Below are 12,273 nucleotides of genomic sequence, written 5' to 3'. Positions count from 1 at the left end.
CAATACATAATTTTGTTACTGGGTTTCTGAGGGCTTCGTATATACCCAGAGAGAGAGCATGGCTGGAAGTCTTGGCCTCTCTTTTGCAATGGCTCAGGGATAATTTTAATTTCACTGTCCTTAAAGAGGAGGCCTTGTTCAAACTGCACAAATGACTCTCACTAACCTGGGTCATTGAAACTATACAACTTAATAGAAATGAGAAGCTACAAGATTTCTAATAATCTTATTTTTCAGTACTAACATCAGTAATTGAAAGATTTTACAGCTGCTGCTGGGATGACTATCAGAATAATCACTTCCTCTCCCTGCATCAATAATTTAACTTTTAAAGTGAGATACATCTGATGTAATGTAGACAACTATATCAGAGTCAATCATCCTTGACTGGAGCCAGTGGAGGAGAACAGATACTTCTAAGGTGACATTCATCTTCACAAAAACTGGACACTGAAAGCAAGTCAGGTTAATAATTTCCTGAAGTGCCAATTTACTGACTATGTAAAGGTGTCTTTCAATTGAATAAACCTGGAATAGCTACCTCAGATACCCAGTTGGAGCCACATAAACTTGGGTGACATGATTCCACTTTTCATAAAAGATTGTTGAGAGAGCTGGGGCCATATTCATACTTTCTACTGTAGGTGTTTAAGGTAAGTAAACCTCCCACTTCTATTGACTACATACGGGGAGAAGTGATGTTTTGAATTATTTAGTTTATCTGGTTTAGACACTGTGAAAAGTAGCATCTTCTGTCAATGGTGGACTAAACAGAGTTCTAAACTTTTGGAATATTTCTGGCTGAAAACTAGTTAAATTTTGAATGCTAAGAGGTATTCTTGTGCTCTTAAAAGTCCTTATTTCATAGAGTGAGTGGATGGTCAATAGGGGAATGTACCCACTTTGTCCTTTATGGGTAAGTTGAAGGTACTAATTCATGTAACCATTTGTAAACCTCCATAATATGGATACCTTTAGGCGAGCAAGTCACCAGGTACCCTTTGAAATCATGAGAATTAAGACTGCACTTCTAGATTCCATTGTGTTTCCTCTGGCCTGTTCTGAATGTCCACCTTGGAAGGATGCTGCACTTGTACCTACAGCTCTCATCAACAGGGAAAACAGAGAGCTCAGGTGGAGATGCATGCATACACTATAGATACTGACTTTAGAACAAGTGACCCCTAGCCTTCATATGCATCTTTTCAACAAAATCCCCTACAACTTTGTGAGTCCCCCATGATTACATAATGCCATGATTACAAAAACAAAACAAAACAAACACAAAGCCCATCATATGCTTTGGAACTAGGGATTTTTCTAATGTATAATCCCTTCCCTCTTCCTCATGGTATTTATCAACCTCAAGAGGCAAAACAAGCTCTTTCTGAATGAGGAATACAGTTGCCTTATACCCTGACCATTCTTCCTTCTCTCTGCCAATATTTTACACTTCTCTGATAACCACTGAAAGACTGGTAAATTCTACTCAGGACCTTTTTTTGCTATGGTTCCTTCCCTGAGAAAGAGCAGTCCTATTGCAACCAGTGGCTCCTTGTTGTGTGTATAGTATTACTCAAGGATGATGTTAAAATGAAACAGAGGGTGACAGAACTGGGCTTGACTAATAGGCAGAATTTGATATCCTGCAGAACTCTGTCTGTGTGGCAGTAGCTGGCAGGGGTAAGAATTTTGGCATGTGATCTAAGGTTCAGATAAACTCTCCCTATAAACTTCAGAAACAAAAGGCCAAAAAAAAATAACTTGGGAAAAGACTTTTGCCTTTTCACTCACCCTCTCCACCAGGAATCTACTCACAACAGAAGCTTTCAGATGAGAATGGCATTGTTAAATGCTTTTGCCACCAACTTTTTCAACAGTTTTTTCTCCTTCCAATTTTTAGAATAAATAGTTAGATACATAGCATATATCTGTGTGCTTGACACTGTCGATTTTTCCATGGTCCTTCAAGAATTACCTCACTTACTGAAGCAACTGATGGGGAATGTTTTGGGGAATGTTTTGATTGCATGGAAGAGTGGTGGATAAAGGCCAAACAAAGCTTAACATGAAAATTCCTTAAGCAAGAAGATTCCCTTATGAAGCATTTCACACAGCCCTGGCCTGGCCAGGCCTGGCCTTCTTACCTTCAGTTCTGTTTTTCCCCTAGGTACGATTTCATAGCCTTCATTTAGAGTCCGAAGTGTATCCACTGTACTTTGGCTGACATGAATTCTGTAAGCTGGGAATGGAAAGCAAAACAGATGGATCAGTCTACTGCTCACACACTGTGAACCCCCCTACCGCTTCGTACATGCAAGGAAAAATTCTCCAAGGCATGCTGGCAAGAAGATGTGTGGTGCTCCTTGACACAGAGTATGATGCTGATGGATTGGGTCCTCCAGGTAAGGCTGTAACAAGCACAGTGCAAGAGGAGATCTACAATGGTGACTTTGTGCGGAAGGACACCAACAGAGTAAGCATGGGAAGTCCAGCTCTTCATAAAGATAGCAAATGGTGTTTGAGCAACAGTGCTGGCTGCAATGAAGAATGTCTTTTTTAATATCTATTGCCACAGTGTAATGAGGCAGCAAGAAATAAAAGAAAAATAACCAACTGAAGTCCTGCTCCAGACAGGCAGCATCATATGAAAAACAGGTGCTGGGATTAAGAGCAAAGAAATGGAGTTTGCAATGAGACATAATGACAACGTGGCTATATATGTAGATTCAACTACACTTTTCAGTAATTGATTCCACCCAGCAGAGCTGCCATTAACATTTTATGAACAAAAAGGGCAAAGGCAGAAATCTTTATCAATTTCCCATCTCCCCAGTTTGTTTTACAGCCATTGCTGGAACTCACTGAAATTTGTTGCTGTGCAATTGATTTGAACATCCAGGAAATATTTCTAAAATGCTTTCTCCCATAATAGTTTTATAATTTTATTGTTGTAGTTGATCAGAATGATCAGAAAAAAAGAATATCAGCTTAAAGAAACTGATGCAGAGGAACACCACAGCTTTGAGCTACATTTCGTGACACAGTAAACTACAGTATACCTATTACTGTGTATCTGTATAAGTTTCTATTAATGTACAAAGATCTTTTTGTTTCTGCAGTGTTAGCAGGTTCCAGTCTCAGACTTTGCACTTCCAGGGGTCTAAACCTGGAGAATTTTCAAATATCTCTCTTGCCATTAGTATTTCTTCCTTTCCACTGCTTTCCAAATTCAGTACATGCCTCTTAAAATAAGCCAGACATAATCATAAGACAGACAATTTTCCTTAATTAATTATGGGTCTAATTGTTAGTCTTAATTAGACTAGTTGAAATCACTGGAACTAGAAACGTGATGGCTATATGACAGAAAAAGAAAATTTCTAATGTGACATATATACCACAACATATTTCTAGCCTGACAAGTCCTCAAGATTTCAGTATTAAATATCACAGACTTCCTGTAGTTTGTAAACTAGACACACTGGCTAATCTCTTAGAACTGTTGAGAATGTCAAGAGCAAGGGTTAAAACATGTGAGACACTTCGACTTTGGAAATCAGCTTGTACTGATGGCCTGAACATCAAAAGCCAATTGAAATCTCACCCAGGGCCCTGACACTGCTGTCCCTAGCTGTGCACTGTGTCACCCAGAGTTCATCCACTACGGTTTCCAGGTCCATGTTTAAGTCAAGGACACCAGCAGAAAACAGATCTGTTTATGCATATGGCTGAAATGCAGATTAATATTCCACTTCTGTAACTGGAAGCCTCGGGAAAATAATGGCAAGAACATGAGGGAACATCAACCCTCAAGAAAGACATCAAGAAAACCCAAATGGGAAGGGAATCTTAAGGATTTTGTTAGGACATGCCCCCGCTTGTTCAAAGAGTTTCTACGGCTGATAAATGAAGCCATCACAAAATATGCCAGTAAGCCAGTAAGGTAGGTGCATTATTTACCGTACAAGAACAGCTCTGAATGAAGGGTCCTCAGCACTGACCAGTCTGAAAGCAAGATACAACTAGCAGCCCCCATGGAAGAAAAATATAAGGCAAAATTTGTGTTCATTTGGGTTGAGGGAATCCAAATCAGAGGACTGTAGCTAGAAAACAGGGTGTGAGTCACACTGGTCACTGGATCAGACTGAACTTTTTTTTTTTGAGATTTTGAAGGAAAAAGGCTAAAACTAAATGTTTCACCTTTCTTAAAGACTGATGTCTGAGGGCAAAGCTCACACCCTCCCATTCAGACTGCTTTTAATTTTGTCATTGGTCTTGCCCCTTTCTGCAAAGCTGATTCAGTTGTAATGCCTACAGCTAAAGATGCACACTTCTTCATCTCCCCTGAGAATTTTGTCAGTCACCCACCCCAGGCGTTGTCCCAAATACTCACGCAGGCCTGTGGACTCCATTCGCGATGCTGTGTTCACCGTGTCTCCAAAGAGGCAGTACCGTGGCATGGTCAGACCTACGACGCCCGCCACACAAGGCCCTGAAAGACATAATCCAACTGATAATACTGTATAAATCATGGGGTTCACTCCCAGACAAATCTCATCCTCCCTTCTGATATCCAAAAATTTCCACTTGGGAATACAGGAGAAGGATTTTTAAAGATGTCATTGGCCTTCATGCTTGTTACAAGTAGTCAAAATACAGTCATTTCTCCGAATTGGACAGTAGTGTTTTATGCCTAATAGAGTTCTTCTTGTCTCAGTTCATTGTCATCTGGGACAAATTAATTCAGAGTTCATGGAGGCTCAAGGACTGTTGAAATCTCATTTTAAAATTCATCTCTGACCTCCTTTTCCATCTGACAAAGCTGAAGCTGAGATCCTGTGACATGCCCTGTGTCCCAGTGAATCAGGACTGAGAGTCAGCATTAGGAATCAAGAGATGCTGGCAGCATGCTGGACCACCCTGTGTCCCCTCCTTGGAAAGGAAGACATCATTAGCTTGCCTGTCTAGCCAAAAGCTATTTATTTTTCCTCTCTCTCATCCTTTAGACGAGATCACTCCCTTCCAAGTAGCTCCCAAAGAACTGGTGCCAAGTTTTCAGCGATAGGTATACATGTAGGATTCACTTGAAGATGCACATACACAGAATGTAAAGTGTGACAGCCAAGCAGCATAGACAAGTGTCATCTGGGCGCTTGGATCAGCTAATGTTTGGATTGGGCTCTGAAGGATGAGATGCTAAATTTCATCACCCACATTCTAAAGTATCAGGCTTGCAAAATAAACACACGCACATACACACACACAAAAAAGAATATTCTCAGTAATGTTACGAGATGTGGATGTCCTGCAGAGAAAAGACAGGCCTTTCTGTATTTTCCACTGAATGCATTTATGACATATGTCTTTTCAGGCTCTGCCTACCTACCTCCTCAATGTCATGATCCTTCTGTGTTAAGATTTCACAAAACTGATATCTAGGAAACCTTTTGCTATGCAAAGTTGCAAGAGTTGTGAATGTAGTGAATGTGAATCATCAACAATATTTAAAGGTATGTTATATATAAGGTTTTAATAAAACAAAATGTTTTAGGTTAAAATGTTTAAAAAATAATTGTAGCCTAATTTAGAAGTGAGATCAGTTACTCGTTTGCTGCTGGGTATTTATGACAATGTAACAAAGCAAGTAATTTAACTGTGATTTTAACCTTCTTTGCCACAAAAAAAACCTGTTTCCTCATATAGTTTTCAGATGCATTTTAAGGAAAATGAAACTCCATCAAGGCACACATACATAAAAACTTTAACTTTCACCTTAACCTATGTATACATATATGCATGTATGGAATCAAAAGCACTCTGAAATATACCACTCCTGTAAAGCTGAAAGTTATGGAGGACTTTACAGGAAAACCTATTGTTATGATCTCTGAAAAAATGTTACTGCAGAGTCAAAGTAAGAGTATTTTTATACAATTTACAGATGCAAACTGAGAGGATGCAAACTGAGAGGAGACTGATTTTAACTCCTGCCTGATGAGACATCACTTACTCAAAAACTGAAAAATAGAGAGGAAGAATGCTTCATACCAAAAATGTTACAAGGACTTTTCAACAGCATGTCTGGATGAAACAGCATGCAGGGAATGCTGCAGATCAGGAGGACTTGGTTTAATGCTTTTACTGCCAACAACATGCTGTGCAACCTTCGAAAACTCACTGCCCTTCAGAGTATCTTCTAATTTAATTCTCACTCTTACCAGTACTCTCTACTTTTCAAGTTCTTTAGGAGAGGAGCGATATGCAATAGAGGAAGATTTTTCAGGGTCTAGTTTTGGCTGTCTAGACACCTCTATAGCACAACTGTAAAGGCACTGCTGATGCTGCTGGGTTAAGAACCTAATGCATCCATAAATGGTCCTTAATGTGTACTCACTATGGCATACAAAAGGGTCTTGATGGAGACATTTTAATTCATACTTCAAAAAGAGCTTCCCCTGACAAAATACTAACTCTCCCAGCATACCCTGTGTAATGGTATGGTGCTGCACTCAGAAATCTCAGAAAGGATCAAAGCTCTATCTGTAATAGATGTTACAAAGATGCAAATAAATGGCTCTTGTTGAAACCGAGCTCTTACTGAGGAGGATTTGATTCTATTTTAAGAAGCACAAATTGAGGTATCTGAGCTCCAAACTGCAGTTGGTGGAGGCCAGGTCAATGCAGTTAACTGCACTGTAAGAACCTCTCTGCTCACCGCAGAGAAGGCTCCTGCAGCTGAACAGATCTCCAAGGCCCACTTATCCTGTCCTCCAGATCTCCACCAACCACAGAGACAGTGCAGGCCGTTTAACACTCCTGGAAACACCTCCACATGGATGTCTAAATTTAGGTTTCTAATCAGTCAGTGCAATCATCCAATCATTTCTGCAAAGCTCACAACCAAAGACAGGCAAGATTTTTAGGGCAAGGTAATAGGGCCAGCATTGAGCTCTGGGGACCCCAGCACAAGAAGGACATGGAGGTATTAGAATGAGTCCAGTGGAGAGCCACAAAGATGGTCAAGTGGCTGTAGCAGCTCTGCTGTGGGGCCAGGCTGAGAGAGCTGGGGTGGTGGGCCTGGGGAAGAGAAGGCCCCGGGGAGAGCTGCCAGTGGCCTGCCAGGGCCTGCAGGGGGGGCAGGAAAGCTGGGGAGGGACTCTTGGTCAGGGCTGGGGGGACAGGACGAGGGGCACCGGCTGGAGCCTGGCAGGGGGGAGGCTTCGGGGAGGCGTTGGGAAGAAATTCTTCCCTCTGAGGGCGCTGAGGCCCTGGCCCAGGCTGCCCTGAGGGCCTGGGGGTGCCCCGGGCCTGGGGGTGCCCCAGCCCTGGCAGTGCCCAAGGCCAGGCTGGGTGGGGCTGGGGGCAGCCTGGGCTTGGGGGACATGTCCCTGCCATGGCAGGGGGGTGGAATTAGATGGGTCCAACCCAAACTATTCCATGATTCTAATATCTTTCTAGACCTTTGCTTATTACCTTGACCTCCTGTTGCAGAAAGTGATTAATTCAAATCACCTTACAGTATAAGCATGACAAAAGGACTTCTCAGTGTTGAAAGCATCCAAGAGTTCATTCACTTGCTGCCTTCACTGCCTGTGTGTTCCCCTCTGTCTAGACAGCCTCAGCAAAAGGCTAACTAAAACTTCCAGATACGAATCTCCCACAGTAACACGTTCAGAGGAAACCACACACCCTGTGACGATAATGCTTTGGCCTAGTTGTTTAATTATACAGGTTCTCCAGTTTGTTTTGAAATGGCGCTTTGCCAGGGCTTACAGGGTCAGTTAATGAGCCATGCTGGCTCAGCCTCTGCAGCAACCATCAGTGGTGCCGGGGAGGCCAATAAGCTTGATCAAAATGCAGGGCTGCCTGCCAGAGAGCCTGACCGATAAACAGACCCCCTTAGGCCTCCACGGAGATGCTTGTCTTCTCACCATCGCCTTCCCCAGCCATCCAGTCTCAGCCCAGATACAGCTGGAGTGGAAACAGCAGAGTCAGCTGAGTTTTTCTGGACCAGCAGTGGAGCTGAGAGGGGAAAGCCAAAAAAACAGAGTGCATTTAAAGCAGGGGAGGAACTGCAGACCAAACACCGGTCTTCTTGTCCTCCGCCTTACCCACGCATTGCCACGAGGAGGCCATGTGCATGGGCCAGCAGATGTTCCCAGAGCTGCAGCTCTCCACTGTGGTCAGAGAAGACACAGCAGCCAGGAGGGACGTGGGCAGCCCACTCTGTAATGGCATTTCCTGCTTTTTCAGAGGCAGGATCACAAGCTCTTCTCTGCACCACTTTCCAGAGGGCAGCTGGCCCACAAAGCTGGTGGTCACACCCATTCTCCATCCTTTCCAGGGTGGTTAAAGTGTTAGCCAAGCTCTCCTCTCCCTAAGCATTTCCTCAGTGCTTTCATGATGCTGGTGATTCCCTCTTCGTATTTCTTTCCTCAGGAGAAATGGCGTCTAGGGTTAATCAAACTCTGTTGTTTTATAGGTTCAGAGAACTGGTTTGCCTTGGAACATGCATTTCTTGCTGCTCCCATGACAGCTTGACATTGACAGATCTGTGCAAAACAAGATCTGGCTTCTGCTTCTTTATAAAAAGAACACCAACTCCTTTCCCTCTTCTCACACCCTACACAACAGCTCATAGCAGCACTGCTTTCCAGACACCATAAAAACATAACTGAAAAAACTGTCCATAAAAACAACTAACCCCCTGCACACATCGCCTAGAGATAGATTTTTGGCTGGGTGCATGGAAGGCGCATTGCAGAAGTGCTGTCAACAGGCAGCAGCAGATGTTGCATGCTGAATTCTTCTCTTCCCATGTTGAAAATGTGCTGCTGTAGCTCCAGAGGTTCTTGCTCTGGGCAAGACAAGCTGGGGCCATAGACTCATCTGATTCCTACAAGAATATAAAACTCACAGTGTCTGCAATCATTCCCTAACATTTGGGACTTCTGTAAAGGGTCATCTGAGACTCTCATATTGCAAAGAAAACAATAACGAAATGAGTTTTCAGAGACAACTCCAAAAGAAGAAGCTATATGGTCTAGGAGATATGAAATATTGATTTTAGTTCTGCTCGAGTCACAGCTCTGTTCTTGGGGTATTCTGTGTGAGATACTTCCTTTGTTCTTGTTTCCCTTTACAACAGGGACAGGATATTGACTTCTGCAAAACACTTGCAGTGCCACAGCTGCAAGAATGTGGGCATTATTAGATAGGCAGCAGGATAAAAAAAAAACACCCTGTAATACTGGATCAGACTGCTGGACAATCTTAATCATTATTCTGCTTTCAGCCATGGCCAGTACCTGGTACTTTAGAGGAAGAAGCAGGAAGTCCAATGATGAACTGCTGTGAGAAATTTATTAATAGCTGACTATGGCATAAAATTATGAAGGTTCATATTTCTACAAAACATATAGACTCTCTGGTAACAGCAGATGTCTTTTCCTTCATTTAAAATCCCAGACCATTTAAAATCATATGCTTTCAGTTATATGATGACTGCAATCTTACTGGTTTTGTTGCTATTTTGGAGTTCAATTACACTTTAAAAAAAAAAAAACAGTTTTCCTTTTAAACAAGCTACTTTTTTGTTAATTTAATAGATTATGACTTCTGCATTAGAGATAGTTTACTTTCTTTATAGCATAACTTTCTTTTTATAGCTGTATCATATATTCTTCCAGTTAAGTCCTAACTAAAATAAACATCCCCAATCTCTTCATTCACTATATATGATGGCTTTTCTATGCATTTTTTTTATTTCAGAACAGAGTTACAAAGACATTTCTGGATGTCTCCATATCATACCAGTGAAAATACTACGGCACATCAAAAAGCCACACTTGCACACATCAAAAAGCCACACTTGCACACAATGCAACCCTTGGGACTAACATTTCTGATGTAACTCCTGACAGTGATGGAATACACAATTTTTCCCCTTAATGACACTGAGCCACTTTTCTGCTTTGTGTTTGGACTTCCATTTTAATGCCCTTGTTGCTATGGAAGATTTTTAAGCATCTTCTAAGGGTATCCAGTTTTAGGGTGATCAGGAAGAAGGCATTTGAAGCTGGAAATACAATTGTGCAGGAGTTCTTTGATGTTTAGGTGCAGGCAAGTGCCGCTGCCTACCTGTGTGCAGCCCGATTCGTATCCTGAGGGGGATGTCTGGCATGTGCCTCATCTTGAATGTTCCCACTGAGCTGAGGATGTCCAAGGACATGTTGGCTATCTCAGCCGCGTGCTTGTTTCCATTCCGTTTTGGGAGCCCTGAGGCAACCATGTAGGCATCGCCAATTGTCTCTACCTAGCAAATACGGCGGTATTAAAAAAAGATAATAAAATTGAAGTTCGGAAGGAGCAGTAGAATCAAATTTTATGAGTGTTTGACTTAGCTATGATTTGATCCTCATCCCTGGGTACTTCTCACCTTGTAAACATCATGATTTCCAATAACAGCATCAAACAAAGTGTAAAGGTCATTCAGGAGGTCAACTACTTCAATAGGTTCACTGAGGGCTGAAATGGTTGTGAAGCCCACGATGTCACTGAAGTAGATGGTGACCTGGTCAAAATACTCAGGCTCCACAGTGCCACCAGTCTTGAGGGCTTCTGCCACTGATCTGAAATGACAACACAAAGAAAGTGGCAAGGCAAACGCCCTTGTTGTAGCATGCCCAAGATCTCAGACACTCTTGCCCTAGTGTGCCTAAAAGATATTCTAATAAATGGAAGGACCTATACAGCTGTAATCATTTCATTGATGAAAGTTTCTTGCTTTGATTGAAAGGTGCTTGCCAAAACCAGTGATCTGCCCTCCAACTTGCTCAACAGTGGGTGACACTTTTGCCCAGCCCAGCTACGTATTGCCAAAGCACTCTTTACCATCTAAAGTAGCAGTACTTACGGAGGAAGCATTTGCGATAGGAGTTTCTCTGTCTTCTGTTTTTCAATCTCTAGCTCTTCCGTCCGCTCCCTGATTAAATCTTCCAGGTTGCTTGAATACTGCTCAAGCATTCTGAGCATTGAGTCAATGATGTTGGTCTTTTTGCCTTTGTTGATGGTTTTGAACTGGAAAATCAAACTGGAAAATTATTTCCCTGTCTCATTACATCATTACAGCACTCTAAATTTGGAAAGAAACCAAAAGCAAGCACTCATTTTAAAGTCACGATTTTGAAGACAGGTTTTACGAATGGCAAAACTTCAGCAATAAAGAAAAACGTAAATTGGATGGTGAATTTGTGCCACTAACTATGGAACATGCCTGGAGGCATGTTGCTCCTCTACAAACTTTCAAGGAAGGTAAAGTGAAGCACCACTTTCCATGAGATGACAACACATATGTGAGTTGTTTTGGAGTGCTACCATGCTGCAAGTTTGCACCCTCATTTATCTCATGATAACTTCTTCAGTTATGATTAGCATTTAGAATCATAGAATCTTGTAGGTTGGAAAAGACTTTCAGGATCATCAAGTCCAACCACCAACCTGACCATCACTTAACCACAGAATCATAGAATGCGTTGAAAGGGACCTTAAAGATCATTTAGTTCTAACCCCCCTGCTGTGGGCAGGGACACCTGCCACTAGACCAGATTGGTCAAAGATGCATCCACCCTGGCCTTGAACGCTTGCAGGAATGGGGCATCCACAACTTTTCTGGGCAATATTCCTTAGGGCCATGTCCACATGCCTCTTCAATACCTCCAGTGACAGGGACCCCAGCACTCCCCTGGGCAGCCCATTCTGATGCTTGACCACTCTGTCCATGCAGAAATTCTTCCTAATATCCAATCTAAGCCTCTCCTAGTGCAACCTGCAACCATTTTTTCATGTCCTGTCACTTGAAACCTGAGAAAAAAGATCAACACCCTCCTTGCCACAACTTGCTTTCAGCTAGTTGTACTCCTACAACGGGTGTCCCATCAGCATCCCTTTCCTTTCAGAGGTCAAAATTCCAAGGCATCGGAAATTCTTACTTTTGTCTTACTGGTCTTAAATGTGCCTTTGCACACAAGCATGTATGTGTACTGCCACCCCCAACCACATTGAGTTTTGCTCTCCTCTTGACCTGAAGCTGGGCCTTGGAACCATTTGGATAATCTGCAGACTCAGATGTTGTATTAGACTCAAGAATGGAGTGACATGGGTGTGAAATTAATCACAGAACTGGATCAGACAAAAGATTTATTTATCTATGATAGTGGACAGTAACAGGTATCTGGGAAAGATGTTCAAACAGGGCTAATGTACAGTCAT

General features: G+C 42.3%; 1 protein-coding gene and 1 long non-coding RNA gene across 2 annotated transcripts in view; one reads left to right on the top strand and one right to left on the bottom strand.

Moving 5' to 3' along the window:
- The window catches only part of GUCY2F (guanylate cyclase 2F, retinal), a 52,424-nt gene that overhangs the window by 19,435 nt on the left and 20,716 nt on the right, over window positions 1–12,273 (bottom strand). The window contains exons 12-16 of the mRNA XM_040544515.1: window positions 10,919–11,082; window positions 10,442–10,634; window positions 10,144–10,318; window positions 4,397–4,495; window positions 2,148–2,242 (exon numbers count right to left, since the gene is read on the bottom strand). Of these exons, the coding sequence (XP_040400449.1) occupies window positions 2,148–2,242; window positions 4,397–4,495; window positions 10,144–10,318; window positions 10,442–10,634; window positions 10,919–11,082 (726 nt within the window). The remainder of the gene's footprint in view (window positions 1–2,147; window positions 2,243–4,396; window positions 4,496–10,143; window positions 10,319–10,441; window positions 10,635–10,918; window positions 11,083–12,273) is intronic.
- LOC121063741 lies at window positions 4,291–6,013 on the top strand. Its single transcript, XR_005816182.1, has 2 exons — window positions 4,291–5,513; window positions 5,945–6,013. It is a non-coding gene; the product is annotated as an uncharacterized LOC121063741 (long non-coding RNA).

The sequence above is a fragment of the Cygnus olor genome, chromosome 1 (genome assembly GCF_009769625.2).
Source record: "Cygnus olor isolate bCygOlo1 chromosome 1, bCygOlo1.pri.v2, whole genome shotgun sequence".
Classification (NCBI taxonomy): Eukaryota; Metazoa; Chordata; class Aves; order Anseriformes; family Anatidae; genus Cygnus; species Cygnus olor.
The sequence above is the reverse complement of the archived record's forward strand: the minus strand, read 5'-3'. Positions and strand labels throughout refer to the sequence as shown.